At 40.8% G+C, this 21,085-nt stretch overlaps 1 protein-coding gene across 1 annotated transcript; it reads right to left on the bottom strand.

Moving 5' to 3' along the window:
- Window positions 1-994: 994 nt before the first annotated feature.
- Window positions 995-15,826, bottom strand: ptafr (platelet-activating factor receptor). The gene is made up of 3 exons (XM_039740311.1): window positions 15,674-15,826; window positions 9,696-9,940; window positions 995-3,894 (listed from the first exon to the last, which is right to left on the bottom strand). The coding sequence occupies exon 3, from the start codon at window positions 3,849-3,851 to the stop codon at window positions 2,775-2,777; it is 1,077 nt and encodes a 358-aa protein (XP_039596245.1). The 5' UTR covers window positions 3,852-3,894; window positions 9,696-9,940; window positions 15,674-15,826; the 3' UTR covers window positions 995-2,774.
- Window positions 15,827-21,085: the final 5,259 nt, after the last annotated feature.

Here is a 21,085-nt window from a genome sequence, read left to right as displayed (position 1 = left end):
GTGCCCACAATTAAAAAAAAAATAAGGAAATAAAGTTGCTGTACATCCGGTAGTGCGCCCCCTAGTGGATAAGCCATTGGACTGTAAATCACAAGCTTGCCATTTTCAACACTGGCCTCTGACACTCAATACTAAAGTGAACCATTTAACTTGCCAAGTCCCATAAATGTTCTGAAGTTTTAAAAGCAAGCAGTGGGCCCCCTAGTGGTTAAAGCATTAAACTTTAAAAGACAAAGATGTCAGGCCATTCCCAGTCAATAACATTGTATGCCTGTGAGTAAATGACTTAACCTGACACTGACCACAATGTAAAAATATGGAAGTAGAGCTACTGTACCAATACATCATGCAGCAGTTAAAACGTTAAACTTTAAATGACAAGGCTTAAAGGTCATTTCTAGTCGGCAACTCCCTCTGTGCCTATGAGTAAATGACTTAATCTGCTAGTGCCTGCTCATTCAACCATCCAACGTCTACACCCGTTTTATCCTGAGCAGAGTTATGGAGAAGATGGAGCCTATCCCAGCAAGGACTGGGCACAAGGCAGGAGCAATCCCTGAACAAGAGCCCACAGTGTAAAAATATACACTGTTTATTTCTTAATATAGAAATAAAGCTACTGTCCCTGTACATTAGGCAGGGCGCCCCCTAGTGGTTAAAGCACTGGACTGTAACTCATTATACTGCTATGTCAATCCCAGTCATATCATATGACACTAATTTGAGTCACCTCACTAGAAGGCACCCATATTGTGGAAAATAAATGTGCTATAGATGTAAAGCAAGCATTGTACAACTTACTAGTTAAAGTGTGAGACTGTAAAGGACAAGGGTGCAGGTTCAGTCCCAGTTAATGACTGTGTGTGTGACCATAAGCAAATTATTTAACCTGCCAGTGGCCAATTAGTAAAAATATGGCAACAGAGCTACTGTACTTATAAACCCAACAGGATGAAAAACTGAACTGGAAAGGACCAGATCACCATATTCTGTGTAACACTAACACAAGGCTTTTATTCTAGCAACATGGAAATAACAAAGAATTACAGAAAAAAATCAATACAATAAATCAACACTGGCCATTCTTGAAGCTTTATAAAACTCACAGTATGGAAGGTTATCATCAGATAAGATGAGCTGTCAAAAGCTGTCTCTGTACTTCAATATTTTTTATTTTATATAGCGCCTTACAGCTATCACAACGTGCTTTAACAAATAAATTAAGAACCAAGGAAAAGCTTGCATGTGATAAACTGGTCATTTAATTGTAATCATTTGTTTAATTTCTGGTCCCTCTTGTGAGTTTCATCAAATTGAAGCTCAGAATAGACAAATGCCGCCATTAAAACTGAAGCTTTGCACTGTCAGTCTTTACAGCCAAAGTACCCCTCAGAAAAACCCCTCAGTTCTTTGGCATTTTTATTTCCACTTTCAGATGTCATTTTTTAATGAGTCTTTAAATATAAAAGTACACTTATATACATTTTTTATGTACATTTCATGGTTACAAATGGTGGTGTCAGATGGTCAACACTACTTTTTGAGATCAGCTCATTCACTCCCTGTATGGAGTTTGCACATTTCTTGTAGGTTTCATCCAACATCTCAAAGACCCCCAGCTCATTCACTCCCTGTATGGAGTTTGCACATTTCTTGTAGGTTTCATCCAACATCTCAAAGACCCCAATGTCTCCCTGTGTTTGTGAGTGGGCTTACCACAAAGGCCTGCCAACTCCTCCAGCGTTCGTTCCTGCCTGATACCTTCAGGATCAACTCCAGTTGTCCGTGACCTTCTTTTTGACAAAAACAAGATCAGAAAATGATGGAATGAGTGTGAAAATGAAGAGGCACAACAGTGCAATACATGCAGTACCACTTTAATGGGCCGGCAGACCCTACGTTTAGTTTGCATGTTCTCCGATTATGTTTATGGGTTTTTCTCCCGCCATTCAAAGTCACCCTGTTAAAATGACTGGTGGTTCTCCATGGCCAGAGAGCGTGTGCCACTGCATTTGAGATACCCTTGCCATTCTCCAATGTCTCCCTGTGTTTGTGAGTGGGCCTACCACAAAGGCCTGCCAACTCCTCCAGCGTTCGTTCCTGCCTGATACCTTCAGGATCAACTCCAGTTGTCCGTGACCTTCTTTTTGACAAAAACAAGATCAGAAAATGATGGAATGAGTGTGAAAATGAAGAGGCACAACAGTGCAATACATGCAGTACCACTTTAATGGGCCGGCAGACCCTACGTTTAGTTTGCATGTTCTCCGATTATGTTTATGGGTTTTTCTCCCGCCATTCAAAGTCACCCTGTTAAAATGACTGGTGGTTCTCCATGGCCAGAGAGCGTGTGCCACTGCATTTGAGATACCCTTGCCATTCTTCTGACATGGCTACTGGACCTCCAGAGCTGGGATATGGACAAATGTCCCAGAGAATGGATGGGGGAGTAATGACAATTCAGCCAAGCCTCTTCATCATCTGGATTTTCAGTTTTGCGATTCACTTTCCTTTTTTAATAATCCAACAACGTGTGAAGAATGCTATCTGTTGTTCACTTTTTCATCTCAGCAGTCAAGTCTTCACCTTTGTTGGTAACACAAAAGAAAACAAACTAAAAGGAAAAGTAGTTCCCAATTATGTAAAAGAGAGATTTTTAACCTTCCCTAAGTTCTTGGAACAAGTGTTCCATCATCGCTTAAACTGTTAAAATTATGAATCTGAGTAAATTTTCGTTCAGAGACTCTTTAAAATTAAGCATGCTCACTGCTCTGTTATTCTTTTGCCAGATTCTCCATGAATAATGGATGTCCATTGGTGTGATTTTCAAACGAGATGCCAGAAACAGTGGTGCTTTTGGAGCATTTTCGGCTTCCCATGTTGCGAATTCGTTCTGTGAGGTGCCGCCGAAACTTCTTGGTGGCAAAACAGTAGAGGATGGGATCCAGGGTGCAGTTCAGACCCATGAGCAGGAGAGTGACCTGATGAAGATCATTGAGTGACTGAAGAAGATCGCAGTTCCCTTTCTTCCAGAGGCCCAAGACAGCCATCGTCCAAGGACCGTCAATAAGGTGATGGGGAACGAAACAAATAATGAAGACGAGCAAGACAGCGCACACCATCCACAATGCCCTCTGCTTTACCGCCCCTCTGTTCCCCACTTGAGTCTGCACCGACTGGGACAGAAGAGTCCTTATGATCAGCAAGTTGCAGAAAATGATGAGGATGAACACAATGAAAAACAAGGCGATGATGATCAAGTGAGTGATCGCTACAGATATCTCATTGGAGGTGTAGCCCTCAAAGCACCGCATCATAGAGCCATCCTTATTCAGGCTCTCCATAAAGAGGTAAGGGGACGCACTGGCTGCTATGACAAGCCAGATAATCAAAGAAATGATCAGTCCGCGAAACCTCGGGCTGGACTGTGCAGCTTCTAAGGGTTTGGTGACTGCATGGTAGCGATTGTAACTTATCACTGTGAGGAAAGCTACTGAGCAGTAGGTGTTAACAAAGAACAAGAAGCCTGCTAAATTGCAGAGAAAAGAAGGAAGAGTCCAGTTTCCCAGGTTATGGTAATAATAAATCCATAAAGGTAGAGTTATTAGGAACAGTAAGTCAGCAACAGTGAGATTGATCATGTAGATCTTAATGTCATTCATGCCCTTTAGAGGGTACATGTCAGTGAAAACCCAGAGGACATAACAATTTGAAATTCCCCCAACAATAAAAATGAGGCTGTAAAAAACAGTGAAGGTGATGTATCGGAATGAAGAGTCCACATGGCAAGAATCATTTTCATACTTCACGAATAGCTCGAGGGCAGTCGCGTTGTTGTCCATGGAGTCCATGCTGGGATGTTCCTCAAACTTGTTTATTCAGATGTTGATAAACCTATGAAGTTAAAAAAAAAAAAAGGCAAAAGTTACTTAGCATTTTCATTTTCTTTCAGACGATAGTTTAGCTCATAGATAAACTGGTGTAGCGCAAAATTCGTGTGCACCCAGCAATTAGTGAAGTTGGCCATCCACCCTGAAAACAGCATTTGCTTTAAACCCACCTGACTCTGCGGTAAAGCCAGAGACTTTTGGAGACCAAAAATTGTGCCTGGACAATTTGTTGCAATTTGGGGAAAACTGTTGTGGCATCAACGTAATAATCATGAAACATTATGGGTCAGTTGCAGTGTATCTGATACAGTGGATCAAGACCGGACAATGTAGTACGGTACTAAATGCTAAATTCGACTAAAACTCGGAACTCATTAATTTCTGACCTCTGACTTGAAAAACACAAAAAAAATGCCAGCTAAAACTCAGACTTACTACTCGTAAACTTGTTTGTCTTTAGATTGTGACATCAATCCAATATGGTGACGTAGGCTGCAAACAGAAAGTACAGTAACACTTTAGAGGTTTAATTTGTTTACTAGAAGAATTTACTGTAAATGAATCATCTCTGTCTATGATCACATTTACCTTAAAGTACCTGAATGAAAAGTATTGAACTAACTGATGTTAGCTTGATACACACTAATGTTTGAATATTGTGCTCAAAGGTTGCTTTGTACTGTTTTTTAATTGCAGCTTCTAATTAGAAAAAGTGCTCTTTATCATGACTAAGACAATAAAAAATCTTTTTTAAACATGACAACATACTTCTTGCTCCTTTCTTACAAATTGGTCTCTTCTTTGATCCCTATATACAAATACGAGTTGGCATTTGTTGCTGAAATACCAACTTTCATGGGGGCATCCATTTTTACTTGTACTGTGACGCCATCCGTCAAAGACCGAAGCAGCTCTGCCTCGATTGCCCGCAGTGTTTCATTTCCCGGCGATCCCACTTAACGAGATGAGTCCAACTGCAGACCTCCACAGCTCGGCAGTCCAGTAGCTCATAGACATAGAATTACTAGACACCATCGTACGTCAGCGTCGCCGCCATATTGCGAGTGGCACTGCTGTGGAGTGAAGTAATCGATAAAGATGCCTCACACATGTGCTGATTGGCATTGTGCAAACCGCTGTACGCTCCAAACCAGATCCCGGGGGATCACATTTCATAGGTAAGGTTGAACAATTGTTTTGGTTATATTTGGCCATTAGAAAATCTAGTTTTATAATCTTAACGTTAGCTATGCCAGGCTAAGCTAACAAAGCTATGCATTTATGTGCTCAAGTGAGTCTCCAAACAATGTTTTAGCTAAACGTATTTAGTCACTAACTATGTAGATCGTTGTTAGCTGTTAACATTTCTCAAACTCTGAAGGTTTCCCAAAGAAATCCACCTCAGGAAACAGTGGGAGGTCAGGTAGCCCTTAGACGGGATTTTGAGAAAGCTGTCCTGTGATGTGTGCCGTGCTAGTTTGGTAACCGATGCTGTACCGGCATCATATGATCAAAGCTACCACTCGCTCACATTTAAAAAACAAAGGAGGTTTGATGATTCCTTCTGAGGTTCCTGTCAAGGTGGTCAAAGTAGCTGAGCGTGTTATCTGACAGCCGACATTAGGGCAAGCTGTCAGTGTATCTTTGATCAATCAGTTTGTTCGGCCTGAGATTGGTTCAGGTGATGTGATTTTTTCTCAAGGAGCACATTGAGGAAACACAGTTTGAAATTGACAACCATCATTTTATGCTCATGTCTTTAGTTGTGTCTGTCTTCCACAAACTAAGGCTGCACCATATTGCCAGACTGAATACTCTCAAATTACAGAGTGGCAACACATGGAAAAAGCTATGTAAGACAGTTCTGTTTCAAGGATTTTAGATCCTATCCTGCCTATACTTAAGTAACCACATTGTGTGTGTGAGAGAGAGACAGATTGAGAGAGGGATGAGTGAAATGTTTTCAGAAATTATTAAGCCAATTTGTATACAATAGAATTGTTTCTTTTTGTCATTGACTGAGTGAGCGAGACGAGTGTAAGTCTGGAGGAGATCAGTGAGGTTGTGGAGAGCTTTAAATGTTCAGAGCGGTATTTTGTATTGTATTCAGTAGTTAACAGGGAGCCAGTGAAGTTGAGAGAGAGTAGCTGTAATATGTTCAGTGGATTTAGAACAGCAGGTTATTATCCTGGCAGCAGAATTTTGAAGAAGTTGTAAGTGATGGATATGTTTTTGTGGGATGCCAGATAGAACAGTATTACAGTAATCTATACGTGAGGTGACTCGAGCATTAACCAATACTTCAGTACTGTGTTGTGTAAGAACAGGATGAAGTCTAGAAATATTTCATAGATGGAAGAAGGCAGTCCGAGAAATGTTACTTACATGGGAGAAATTATTTAATAATAATAAAATTATTATTATTATTATTATTATTATTATTATTATTATTATTATTATTATTATTATTTAATAATTGTCATTATTAGTGTATAAATGGATGCAAATAAATGCATTTAACCAATTCGCCAAAATTTTTTGTATGTAAACGATACTGTTTTAAACGTTATTGTTTTTTCATCAGAAAACCCGCTTTCCACGTCTACCTGCATTAGTTTAAATGGCACTTTGCCACTCGCAATATGGCGGACGCGCTGACGTATCGTGAAATACGTCAGTAAATGCGGCGTCTCCCTCTGTACAGCTCCTCTGTACAGCCAATTGGATTACAGGTTTTTGTCACCTGCTTTACTCACTTGAGTCAAATAATACCAGCACCACCCGCCCCAAGCCCAAACACGCCCTAACCCCTAATCTTAACCATAGTGTAACCAGGTGTATCACTGATGTATGATGTAAGGCGACTTTCCCCGATGGAGGTCCGCAATTACAGACTTTTGTCCATTTAACGCGCACGCTGATCTCCCGTCAGCCCCTGCGCAATCCTATGGATTTCTGGGGATTGAAGTCCTGTCACGATACCCCCTGCCATCCCAATAAATCCATCCATCCATCCATTTTCTAACCCGCTGAATCCGAATACAGGGTCACGGGGGTCTGCTGGAGCCAATCCCAGCCAACACAGGGCACAAGGCAGGAACCAATCCCGGGCAGGGTGCCAACCCACCGCAGGACACACACAAACACACCCACACACCAAGCACACACTAGGGCCAATTTAGAATCGCCAATCCACCTAACCTGCATGTCTTTGGATTGTGGGAGGAAACCAGCGCCGGAGGAAACCCACGCAGACACGGGGAGAACATGCAAACTCCACGCAGGGAGGACCCGGGAAGCGAACCCGGGTCTCCTAACTGCGAGGCAGCAACGCTACTCATCCCAATAAAGGACTTGTTTATTGAACAACGAAATACAGCAGCACTACAATGCCAGTGTGGAGTTCCGATTTATTCGTCCCCTAAGATTGTCTCCTCTCTCCGTACTATCCTGATTTAAAGGCTGCAGAATGCTGTCACTTAAACATGTAACCGCATCCAGCCTGCTCCATACATTATCTTGTCCCGTCTACACTGAGACCTCTGTCTTCCAGCCTCTACGCTCTATTACAAAGGCTTCTCACAAACTCGGAAACGGGCACTAAGTTATTTATTATTCGAAATGATAGAAGGTGGTTTTCTGCTTTAAGCCTCGGGCTATCGGAATAAGTCTCGACACCTCACGGCTGAGATTAAGGAGGTCTGAGAATACAAAGTTGTGCTTTTAAAATATTCGTTCATTCGTTTTCTGCACCCTTCTGATCTTTACCGGAATTCACTTTTTTACCTGTACAGTCACAGAGCCAGCCTCGGCAAGATCGGACACAAGGCTGGAGCAGAGCTTTTTGAACACACACACAGCCGTGGCACGCACTGAGTCAGCAACCAATTTAACAAGGACATCATTAGTATATGGGTATATGGAAACAACTGATCGGGTTTATGGGAAGAGTTCGTCCATCCATTCATTCGCTGACCCAGCTAACCATCTCTCTAATAACTATTATTCCAATTCATTTTAAAAGAGGAAGAAATGGGACCAGTCACAGACAGAGTGCCTGACAGTTAATGAGATAATCCCCCCGCAAGCCCCCACTCATTTCATCATTATTTTCCGACCAATTTAGTAGTCACCTATCTCAGTAATAGTTGAACTAAAGTGTAAAACAGTCATGTCCAGAAAGACTGGGTGTTAAGATGATAAGTGACTGGCCTGGGCGTGCACGCTTCAGCACTGAGCGTGCGACATGACGGATTCCCTCAGCATTCCAACATTGTCTGTTTCTGTTGCCATTAATTCCGGCTCCCCGGTACTCTGAATTCGAAGGCATGCATTCAAAAATTAGACCCGTGAATATAACCTAATTTCGATGGATTTTGAAGTCATCGTCATCAGAAGTATCACCTTCGAAGCTCATACGTTTGCCTCACAATAATGTCACTTGTCTAATATGTCGTTTGATATAAGAAGCATCGATTTATCCATCTCTGCGATGGGCTGGCGCCCTGCCCTGGGTTTGTTTCCTGCCTTGCGCCCTGTGTTGACTGGGATTGGCTACAGCAGACCCCGTGACCCTGTAGTTAGGATATAGCGGGTTGGATAATGAATGGATGGATGGATTTATCCATCATTTCTGTATCTATCCATTCACTTCTCGCTTTTTGAGTTCAGTGTCGACTGTATGAACAATCATGACAAGCCGCAGCAACGGAAAAGCGGGCACCTACCCTGGCAGGAACGCCGGCCTAAACTCGACGCACTCACTTGCACTATACAATTCGTCCTTATGATGACTGCGTTTGGGATCCGACAACTTAAAAAAAAAAATATTTATTTTTGGTTAATACTTTTTATTTTGCAAAGATGTTGTGTTGCTTAAAGTTATTAATAATAAAATAATTATAGTAACCGAAGACGTAATGAACTTCGTTCACCACTTCAGGCTCTGGACTTAAATTTTTGGGTTCAGGCTTCGGGGGAAGCAGAGTCAGTTCAGGGGCAGGAGCAATTAAACATATCTTTTTTTTTATGACGTGGACTAACAATTAGCAGATGGACTTGCTACCGTCCGCTTTTCTTTGCCTATCTGACATCGGATGCTGCGGGAGATATCCTCGACTTTGCGACTGGCAGTTTTGATCCTGATGCGTGTATACAGTAAGAAGTCATAAGCTTAATGACCCCAAACCCAATACACACACACACACACTTTTACTGTCCTCTATAAAATCATCTTCTAATTTTATTAAATTTCACTTCAGGCAGAAGCAAACGCACACCCTTCGCACAGTTAGTTGCAAGTATGCACGCACACCCACCGACTGGTTCAGTATAAACCTGATATCCGGGCGAAATCCGCACGAAAACGTGTAGGAAGTGTAAAACTAAAAACGGGCAAGTATACATATCAGTCAGGAATTGAACTGTGAGTAATGTAAATGAGAGGCAGCATTGTCCCACCTGAGTTAATAGTATACCTCGTTAACCCCAGAAATACTTACAGTTGCAATGGGAGCCATGGCTCCGGCGGAGGGGTCTGGTTTAAGATGATTTTGAAAATGACCTGACAATGTGAGTTCTAGTACTAGTGTTGTAATAATGCTCTGTTTATTCGAGTGTAGCTTTTCCTTTTTATCAATTCGCCTTAATAATCCTGTGTTTAAGTAACTTGACGCGAAGTTCTTTACAATTACAATAAAAAATCCACGAATACACTACATCATTTAGCTTTAATTTTTTATCTATATTTCTTGGCAAACACGGTTATTTTTGCATCAACCTGTACGCCACCTGATGAACACTTACCTGCTCTGGCAGACGTCTGAGCTCTTTTAATCCGCGCAGTACTTCGACTCTTTTCTTTTCAATGACTTTTCACATAATCTGTACATCTGACTCCGAGTGTGATACTTGAGACAAGACGCCGATGTTCTTCTCTCGAGGCGTTACTCTGTTGGTGTGGGGCTTTCCGTTATTGGCTCTTCCTTCTTCTTATTTCGCCCCGCCCCTTTTATCCGCCTTAAGGCTTTTAAAAGGCAAATTGGGTGCAACTGAAAGACATCCGTAAACCAAATCATTTTCTCAAAGCTACTTTTGGTTTTCTTATACATAATCTACAAAAATGGAGATGACTAAGAAAATCCATGAACTTGTGTAACGTTTTAATGAGATTCAGAGAATTTTGTATAATGAAATCCGCTGAGAATAATTTGGGGTTGCTATGGATGTAAGGCAGGGCTTAGATTTGATGAGGGTCCTGAACTAAAAATGTATGGGGTAAGGTACAGGATATTTTTGGAAAGTTCTAATCATAAGAAGAAGAAAAAAAAGAAGAAAAAAGAAGAACCACAACAACAACAAGATGAACAATAGTTATAGAAGAACAAGCATTTTATTTATATATCGCTTTTCGCGTGCTCAGCGCTTCACAAATATTTAAACACATACATAAGGAATAATAGCACATAATTTTAAAATTAGTAACACTGATTACAAACTAATATCATATATTACAACCCCAGGTAATCTGATAAATATATGTAACAGAAAGGTCTGAATTAGAATAAGAAAAAAAAAACAAGTAGAAAAATACAAAATGCTAGAAGAGGATCAAGAGAAAATAATATTACTTGTGTAAGGTTATATGTAGGAATATCAAAGTAGATGTTAAAGTGTCCATGAGAATGACTGGGTAGGAAAACGGAGTTCATTGAGTTCATAGTTCTGTCAGATTGGATCACTTAAAAAGACTCATTGTTTTATGGAGGGAGATAAAAAAAAAAAACGATATTACCAGGCAGAGTGTACATAGTGTCATGTTATGCCATTTACAATCCCGTTTAATCCAGACCAGGGTACGTTTTCAGGGTGATGGAGCCTATCCCAACCAGCATAGGGCGCCAGTCCGTTGCAGGGCATAGTATCACGTTTTCATTTCTACATCTCAATAGTTTACTGTTTTTGAAAATGCCACTCCATTACCCAAATGGCTATGAATAAGGACCCCCAATGTAAAGGCAAACTACTGGATTGCCCTTAAAATCTCAATTCTTTTAGTGTTTACTAATTAGTTTTTAAAAATGAAAAACCAGCTTTAGCAGCACCATACCTCTCCAAATTCTTTGCTTGATTGTGCACAAAATATCTCAAAATCTCAGATATATTCACACTATCTGATGTTTTAGATATTTAAATAGCATTTTTACATACTGTACATCAAATTTAGTTTCTGATATCTCTGAATACTTCGTTTTCTCCTTCGTGGGTTCTTTACATGTATTAGGATATTGAAAATATACCTTTTAAGATATCTTTTATAACCCCCTATAATAAGCGAACGCCGCCAACACGCGCAACATATCGGGAGTGCAGGAAGACTTAACTCCATTTGAAATTCAACAATATGTAAGTTAAAAGGTAATAAGTAAAACAAAAATAAATAAATAAAACGATTTTTTTGCTTGTCCAGTTAACGTCTAATCCGGCCAACTCACGTCGGACAGGGACTGCCTGGAATCACCAATTATCTTAGTCTGCACGTCGATGTGTGTTTAGCGCTCCTGATCAGCGAATATACATTTAATTTCAAAAAACAAAGAGAGCCTCTTCGGGATGAGGTCACGATTTTCAGAACTATCGAAGGACCCAAAAAGAGCATTTAATTATACTTACACCACGGGCTCTGAAAATAGCCACCTATATGATATCAGATTTCTTAAATGCCAATGGATTTCTGATTGTGCTACATAATAACGCAGGCTAAGTTCATGTTTTCTTGATTTGGTAGTTTTCTGCGATTGTTAACTTTTTTAAAGGCCCAAACACCAATGAAACCTGGTCTTTAATTAAGCAATTATTCTATGGAACCACACAACCCAGAAAAATGCCATTAAAAAACCGTTATAGAGTATAGCACAGCGAGAGGGAGGTTTCTCTTCCCGGAATAACATGCAATGAGTCTCACCCATTTATTTAAGTATTTTTTAGATTTGTTTCTATCCTGTTGATCATCCTTTCCTTCACTATTTGTCACACTCGTCGTCCCTTCCAGACTGTCTTCTTATCTTACCTTGATGCGGCCGGCATATTCTCTTATTTTCAGCGACGTATGAAAGGGGGGTTCAGAATAGCACTATAATTCTATGATGTTTTTTTTCTGATACTCAGGGAGGAGATTTAGTTAAATTTTGCTTTGCTTTGTTTTGATTTGTTTTCTCCCTAAGCTTGAGTTCTTTAAAAACGAAAATGCCTCTAATATTTGTACCTTCAGCTTCCAGTGATATAAACCTTACGAGGAGAATAACGCCATGTGTCTGAGAGATTTCACATATTTTCAAGGGTTGGCACATTTCAAGCATCTCCGGGTACCATCAGGACTCGATCGCTTTGTGCAATTCGCACAATGTCCTCGTACCTTCAAAGCTGCTCTGGTTTTTCTTCCCACAGACTATAAAAGTGCAGGGTTAATGATAAGTCTAAGCGTTATAGTTGGCATACGTGAGTGTGCCCTGTGCCCGCTGGCACCTCATCCAGCGTTGGTTCCTGCCTTGGGCCTCCTGCTGCCAGGATAATCTCTCATTCAACATCACGTCACGTCATATGATAAAGCGAATTCGGAAATTAGACGAAGTGTCAGTTTATGTATTTCAGAACATTTCTTCTCTACACTCTTAAGAAGTAATTCTGGAAGAATGACAATACAATTCAAACTAAAAAGCATAATTGACTTTCACACTTCAATTACGTTGGTCCAAAATCTGCGCACACAGTTTCTGCTGTTTTGTTTCTTTCGGTTATGTAGGCTCTCATGTTGTCAATTTTTAAACAAACTGCTTTGATAAACATAACTACACATTCTTGTCCTGCTGCCAAAGAGCTGAGGCGATTCAAGTTACTCCCTGACCAGTGGAGCCAACAAAGAAGACGGAGTCATTCGGGACAGGGCTGGATTAACTATTAAGCTAAAGAAGCACGTGCTTAGGGCATCGAAATAAGAGAAAGAGTTTTACCAGAAAAAATGTACCCATCGCCGGATTTATTAGGGTTCATATGGTGCAAAACTGCAAAGGATGCAGCTAAACCAGATTCTGTAAAAAGGGGCTCCCACATTCATCTGTCTTACTGCACGTTTTATTTTATTTCAAAAAAATAAAGTCTTATTTTACGGTTTATTGTGTATACTGCGGTGGGCTGGCAGGGGTTTGTTTCCTGCCTTGCGCCCTGTGTTGGCTGGGATTGGCTCCAGCAGACCCCCGTGACCCTGTAGTTAGGATATAACGCGTTGGATAATGGATGGATGGTAAGTGAACAATAAGTGAATAGGGCCTCTAAAGGTCTCAATTCGGCCCAGGGTATACCTCCCGGTGCCACCTGTCATTCCAACTCGGTGTGGTGGGCAGTTAGAAAGAGACGAAAAGCAGTTCAAAAAGAAATGCGGTATTTTTACTGCCAGCGTCTTTGATGGATTTAAATGTACTCGTTTCCGCTCCAACACGTGACTGAATACGCCCGCAATTCCGGGTTTCCCGTCATTGAGCGGAATTCTAACCTGAAACTCCACGCGCTAGTCGACTGCAGCCGCTTGTCTGCAGGTCCCGAAATGCTATATTGTATTTAAATTGATTTATACAGGTGACACTTGGAAACAGTTCTGAACGGATAGATAGATAGATAGATAGATAGATAGATAGATAGATAGATAGATAGATAGATAGATAGATAGATGAAAGGCACTATATAATAGATAGATGAAAGGCACTATATAATAGATAGATAGATAGATAGATAGATAGATAGATAGATAGATAGATAGATAGATAGATACTTTATTAATCCCAAGGGGAAATTCATATACAGCAGCAGCATACTAATAAAAAACAATATTAAATTAAAGAGTGATAAAAATACAGGTATAACAGACAATAACTCTGTATAATGTTAACGTTTACCCAACCCGGGTGGAACTGAAGAGTCGCATAGCGTGGGGGAGGAACGATCTCCTCAGTCTGTCAGTGGAGCAGGATGTTTCGTCATATGATACATTTATAGTTATTAACAGAATGAAACTTGTTACAAGTATTACCATTTGTTTTTACAAGTAATTTTAATGATGTAGTTAAAGGCCCTTTTACTCTGTATTGCATATTCATAAACCTAAAATGTATTAGCTGGTACCAGGTTCAATCATGCATACATGTAGCAGACATTGTTCTATTTGTTCCAAATCAACATACTGCTTTATGGAGTGAGTATTATGAGAGCTACTTATTTAACTTATCCACCTATTTCAATCTAATTATGAAGTCACTTGGGGATGTCATCTATCCTGATATTTGGGAATACGACAGTAAAACAGGAGCACCCTGACAACAAAACAAGCACACAGGCGGAACATGCAGAGTTCATACTGGAGCCATGAAACTGCAGTGCCAGCCACAATACCTCAGAAAGGCACTATAGGTGCCACTTTCTGCATACCAGATATATTAGAGGGGAATCCATGCACCAGGAAGGGGAGGCCTCAACTCTAGACAGAAAAATAGCAAAAAACTCATTGAAAGCAGTGTACTCATGTGAAGCTGGTCAAACTGGTCACTAATACTGGTGCTCATTCCAGGGCTGGTCTCTGTATTTCGCCATACCTTTATAAAAATAAAGGTGCTAAAGTGGTTTATCATAGCGATGCCATAGGGGAACTATTTTTGGTCCCCCAAAAAAAAATCCACTTGAAGGACATAGAAATAAGCTTTATCAGTTTAGATCAGGTTCTATAAATATCCCCTTGTTAGAGATGATGACAGACCTCAGTGGGTTGCTGGTTTTAAAAGGCTTCTCACTGCACACAACCACACAGGGTGAATTCCAGTTTTCTTCATCTGCATGGTATCCTTTTTGGTTGTCTACCACACATTAAAGATTTTCTGATTTGTCCACGCATATAGGAACCTTTTCTAAGACCAAAGAACCATTTTGATATACAGAGAAACCCTTCCCAGAATGAAATATCTTTTTGTCAAGCAATAGTTCACCACACATTCTAGTAAAGTGCCAATAAAAGCTTGAGATCCTAAATTGTGGGTTTCTAATGTGCACGTAAGTTGAACTCTGGAGGTTTATTGTGTATTATAAGCTTTTGTAGTTCATATTTGTATTTTAAAATCTGCTCAAGTTAACTTAATGTAATTGTGTACAGGTATTTTGGCGTGCCGTATTAAAAAATATCGATTGTTTTTTTTTGTTGTTGTTGTTTTTTTTTCCTCTCCGTTTTACTGAAACAATTCCGGGAATTTTTCAAACAGACAAAGAAGCTTTCCGAGTTACGCCATCGCAATTTAAATTTCCATCCTCGCCCACCTAGCACCAATAAGCCCCCTACAACCGCCCCAGGGTAGCCGTCCTTTAGTGTTACCGGACAAAAAGAAAAGCAGAGGAGCAGGTTGAAGGAACCTACGCACGTCATAATTATTATTCAGTAATTTATTCATTACCCCGAGGTCTTTAAAATCTTTTCCACGATCAGAAAGACGTTAATAGATCACCTATGCGATATGGCAGAGAAACATTAACAGTCGCACAAAAAGAAGAGTTTAAATGATCTCTTTAATGAAACCAAATAATACTGAAAAGGGCCAACACAATCATATAAGTGTGAAGCGGAGTTTAAGTGACATTTAATAACTTGGCATATCCCTCTTTATTACTCCAGACACTAGACTTTATGATGAACATTTACTCTGTAAAAGACACTTACTCAATTATTTAAAGTTGATATTAAAATAACTTACACGAATGGTGGGATGTGACGTCTCCAACTGAAGCTCAAAAACAGGAAGGTAGGGCGCTGGTCTTGAAGGGATAGCCAGCGGGACTGTCTCGTTCAGTCTTTTGTAAGACATGAGGCAATAAAACACTGAACTCGAAAAGGTTTCTTCAGAAGCTGTAAAGGAAACGGAGATACCTGGGATTTATGTTTTTAAATTGCAACAAACAGCTTCAAAAGAAATCATTATAAACAAGGAAACTGTCAAAAAAAAAAACTGCCGAATGTTCTAATATAACGGTGATCATTTCCTGCAATATTAGATACCAACTGCGGAAATCGGCTGTAAGACACGCTCTGAAAGTCCACCATTGTGGGTCTGATTGCCGACATCAATAACGGCAGGCGTGTTTACGATGAGAGGAGAAATGGAAACACCAAACGATACAGTTACAAAGAGAGTTCGGGAATGGAGTAGTGATGCTTACTTTCTTGAAAAATGAAGGTTCTAAGATGGCACATTATTGGGGTGTGATAAAGACCCCTCTTGGTAAAGACGGCTCGTTACTTTTAATATGAAGGGGTTTGTTTTGCATATGAAATTGGTTCTTTATACCTTGTGCAAGTTCCTGATATGTGGAAAAATGAGACATTTTTAATGCATAGTGGGCTAAATGATGCAATAGATCGAGAAAAGGTCAGCCTGCTGTGTGATGTAAAACAGTCTTAAAAAATCCTGGTTCTTGAGGGGGGGCGTGGTTTCCATGTAGACCTGAAAGGACGCAAGTTTTAGAGCTCCCGTTTACCTTCATTAATAGCGACTCAAAGCAAGCCTAAAACGATTGGTTTCAGCATTTACTTTCAACTTAAGATATTCCTTCATTTAAGAAATGGAGAAAAGGTCTAAAATAGCGGTCTGGTGACACTGCTAGACTGCTTTGGTACCCCAGACAAATACTGGTTCTTTAATGTCATTTTATGGTTCATTATTGTGTTGTGTGGTTCCATTGTTTGGTCAAGCGTCATTTCATTTTAACAAGGGTTATTTGAATATGAAGTTGGTTCTTTGTGCATTGAGAAACTTCCAAAACTGTAGAATAAACTGAAATTTTGAATGAACTATAGCTGGGCACTCTATGATGAAGAACCTGGACTTAGCCCATTTTATATATCCTGCTTTTAACAGCATGAGTAATTGGTATTTTACAGATCTGTTACCATCTATTCATGGTTATGTACTGGATGGACCCTGTTACAGGTCCAAATAAATAAAGGGTCTTTATTGAACCCTCATGTGGATGGATCTTTTGGGAACCAAACCCGGTTCCCCTGTCGCTCTGAGAACCGCTGTGGCACTTTGATGTGATTGTTCACTAATGCTGACGGTCTGTGTTTGTTCACATATACGTATAAGTAAAACGTTGACTTCTTATAAATAAACAAATAAATAAATAAGTAAAACCGGTTCTTCGTATGATACATTTATAGTTATTAAATAAAATACATTTTTTGATACTACACAATGGCAGACGAGTGACGGTTGTTCAAACTGCGCAAGACGTCACCGTGTGCTAGGGGTATTACTTAAAAGAAAACGTATAGTGGTCCCAAAGTGCAAGCGCTGGAAAATGAATACAACTAGCGCCTACAAAGAGGTGACGCGAACAAAATACAAGAGTTGTAAAAATGTGAAGTACGCAAAATCCAGGGACGGTTGCATTTACAATTGCACGCAAAAGCAAAGAGGTGACAGAATAAGTGACAGAATAAACGACTTCAGCATTTACAGATTGCGCGGGCAAAATCACAAGGATGGCGGCATTAGCAGGCGGCGCGCTCAGAATCAAAGGGGAGACAACAGAAACAGGAGGCGCAAGTAAAATCAGAAAGATGGCAGAACTACCTGGTCGCGCGCCAAATCACATAGATGACGGCATTAACTGGTGGCGTGCGAAATCACAGTGATGGCAGCATTAAGAGGTGACACGCTAAATCAAAGTAGTGACAGCAGTAGTAACAAGTGGCTCTTAAAATCTCAAGGACTGCAGCATTTACAGGCAGCGCGCGCAGCATATAAGGATGCGGCGTCATAGGGAAGGGGGCGCGCGAAATCTGACCGAGTGTGCGGAAAGTGAAGACATAAATTCAAAAAGAAAGAAGAATGTTGATTGGTCAAAAGAACTGTCAGTTATTTGGTGAGCGTAAGCGACTTGTTGCAAATGTTCATTCTTTTTCATTTGAAAAATTTTGATATACATTTCATAATTGGATTTATATATAGTTAACGGGAGTATAGAAGACAGCAGAGTACCACATTTAAATTTGAATGCACATCCGACGCTGCCGTTAAATAAAATTAAAACTATAAAATCAGTCCTTCTTTACATCCTCTGAATTGTGCTTTTCGATTTCCTTTTCATTATGCTGCTTGGAGTGTTCTCGTGTCTTTATTGTGTTGGTTAGCCCACCATATTGACTCCCCACAAGTTTTGGCGTTCAGATACAATTAAGTGAAACCTCAGACAGGTGGTCTCTATTGAACCAATTCAGTGGAATGACTAAATTAGTGACTTCCAAAACCAACTGGCTGATCAGTAGTTTAGATAATTTAGACCACTTTGCTCAGATCTGTTTTAATGCTGACATTAAGGAGTCTCTTTTTCTGCTGATCAGTGTCAAACAAGTCAAATGAAACCCTCGGTGATTCAGTGTTGTATAACAAGAAAATGTGAAAACGTCCAAGAAGTGAATACTGTTTATTGGCACTGTATATATAATATCCAAGTGTGTGTGTGAGAGTCGAGACCAATCTTATTTTTCATTGTGAATAGTATTAAAAAGTCCTGCGGTGGGTTGGCGCCCTGCCCGGGCTTGGTTCCTGCCTTGCACCCCGTGTTGGCTGGGATTGGCTCCAGCAGACCCCCGTGACCCTGTCTTCGGAATCAGCGGGTTGGAAAATGGATGGATGGGTGGATAGTATTAAAAAGAACTGCATTGCAATCCCAGGTAGTGCTTAGCCTCTGCCCTTCTTTATAAAGTGCCCATCACTGAAATCACAATCACACTACAAACGTCCTTCTGCACAGGAAATAAAATGTTGCCTTTATGTTGCACTGCCAAACATAGTTAGAGGAAGAATTAACAACACAATTCAAATCAAAAGAATATCATTTAATGTCACATCTCCCCTGGTGAGGCCTACAGCAACAGGATTTCTAAAATAGTGAGATTTCATTAATTAATGGCTTTTAACATGATTGTACTGTATTTAGCAGTAGTAGTATGTCGCTCTAATAAGCAGATTGTAGAAAATACATAATTTTTGGTATGCCCTTTTCTTTTTGGAAATGCAGTTTTAAAAACTATTTTTGAAAGAATCGCCAACTGCCCCAAAGCACATTGGTTTGGTATAGGAGTGGAAAATCCGAGTATCTTATTAAAAGCCCACGCACATGGGGAGAACATGCAGACAGTGACCAGGTCCATTCATACTCAGCCCTGCAGAGACCTCCAGAGAGCAACACAATGGCACCACTGCTCACGCTTTATTTTATTTATTTAAGCCAGCTATGCGTTGTCCCAAACCATAAACTACTGTATATCCTATCTAGCTGCAAGGTCACGCTGGCAACTGCTCGTTCTTGATGGTGGCGTGACAAAGTGTAGCGGAAATGGGCAGAGATCCTGGAGGTAAGCAGACTACACCCTTCACAACACCAGCAGCTAATCCCGGTTATTGCTACCTCGAAAGGGGCGCAACTGACATGGATTTCAGGTGTGAAGAGAGCAGTGGACATGCCACAGACGAGCTGTCGGTTTTCCTTCATGACAAACCAAGAAATACAACTGGACGAGAAGGACAGCCTGATGGAGAGCCTGCTTGATTCCCTAATCCCAGTATTATAGGAGGGATTTGGGCGAACATGCACGCACAGGGTTTTACGTGCTGGGACTGGCTTCAGATATCCCGCGACCCTTCCCTGGACAGGCGGGTTAGGAAAATGGATGGACAGATGGATGATATTATACTGACTTTTTCTGTTTTTGAACTTTTCTTAATTCAAGTAATTAAAAACATTTATTCAAACTGATATCCAAAATGAAGTGCCCTTATTAATTTCAAAACTGCGTGCGGCTCTGTGACTTCCCCACAGAAATGTGATGAAGCGGAGTGTCACAATCACACAGGCTGGTGGTGCGCTCCACATGAACAGCTCGAGTCACGCTGCGTCCTTCTCCTTCCTTTTTGTGAAAAGTTTCTGAAGTCTTTTTTAATTAAACTCCTTATATCCAGACTGTCATTTTCATAGATGAGAACAGCGTTATACGTGTCTGTGGATAACTGCTGCCGAAAAGCATTGCATTTGGGAATGTGCTGTGGTAAGGGCTCCTCGCCGGTGTCTTTAGTCCGAAATTGCCCTTCACCCCAACGCACACCCCGTTACACCCGGTCTTTTCACATTTGTAGTTTGACAGTTTTGTGTGCCAATGGGTTCGCCGGTCTTGGGTACTGCTGGTTTCACTTTGTGTCGAACGAGAGAGTGTTCATGGAGCCCCGAATGAGGCACATTACCTGCATTGTGAGGGAAGTCCGTTACGGCACTGTGGCCATGTGGCGCGATTCCCCGAGGGTGATCCGGCTCGCACAATTCTCATTGTTGAGGACCCGAGTGGCTGGACCAGGCCAAGGGGACGCCCACGTAACACCTGGCTGCGGCAGACAGAGGGTGGGACTGCCCCGCGTGTCAGCCTCGGGGGTTGCCAACCGGAATTCTGAGTTGTTTCGTCATGTAATGGGTGCGGCAATGCGCTGTACCAGTGCATGCTCCCCAACCTGACCTTGTTTTGCCTGCTGTGTTTCCCGTATATCCCTAAAAAGTGTTAGGTTAAGTGCTGACGTCTAATTAGTTTTATCATATACTACCAGCCGATCCAGGGCTGTTTCCTGCTTTGAAGCCGGGCTTGTCTCCGGCTCCCACACCACCCCAAATTTAATTGAGCAAATTTGCGAATGTTCTGTTAATTTAAATATGCACACTTACATAATTCGCGAAGCTTTAGAGCAGGGGTGTGCAAAGTCGTTCCTGGAGGGCTGTAGTGGGTTTTTGTTTCAACCCAAATGCTTAAAAAGAAGCACTGATTGCTCAAGTAACACTTTTCTGCTTCATTTTTGTTGTCTCGCTCGTTAAGATTTTGAACCCTTATTGCTTATTTTAGTCTTAAACAGCTGCATAACAAAGAAACCAGCATTTCTCCATTTAGCTTGTTTCCATTTACACCTGTGTGTACTTATCATGCACTGTTTGGTTATATTAAATACTTGGACAGGAAAGTGAAAGAGAAAAAAATGAAGGACTGAGAATTACTCATCCGTTTTAGAGTTCAAATCATTTGGATGATATCCTTAGAAAGGAAAAAATACCTAAGATATGAGAAT

Source organism: Polypterus senegalus, chromosome 17 (genome assembly GCF_016835505.1).
Source record: "Polypterus senegalus isolate Bchr_013 chromosome 17, ASM1683550v1, whole genome shotgun sequence".
NCBI classification, from domain to species: Eukaryota; Metazoa; Chordata; class Cladistia; order Polypteriformes; family Polypteridae; genus Polypterus; species Polypterus senegalus.
This window is presented reverse-complemented; position numbering and strand designations above follow the sequence as displayed.

What these genes read in the sequence shown, in the direction of transcription:
- ptafr (XM_039740311.1), bottom strand. Translation starts at nt 3,851, where the DNA reads ATGGACTCCATGGACAACAACGCGACTGCCCTCGAGCTATTCGTGAAG.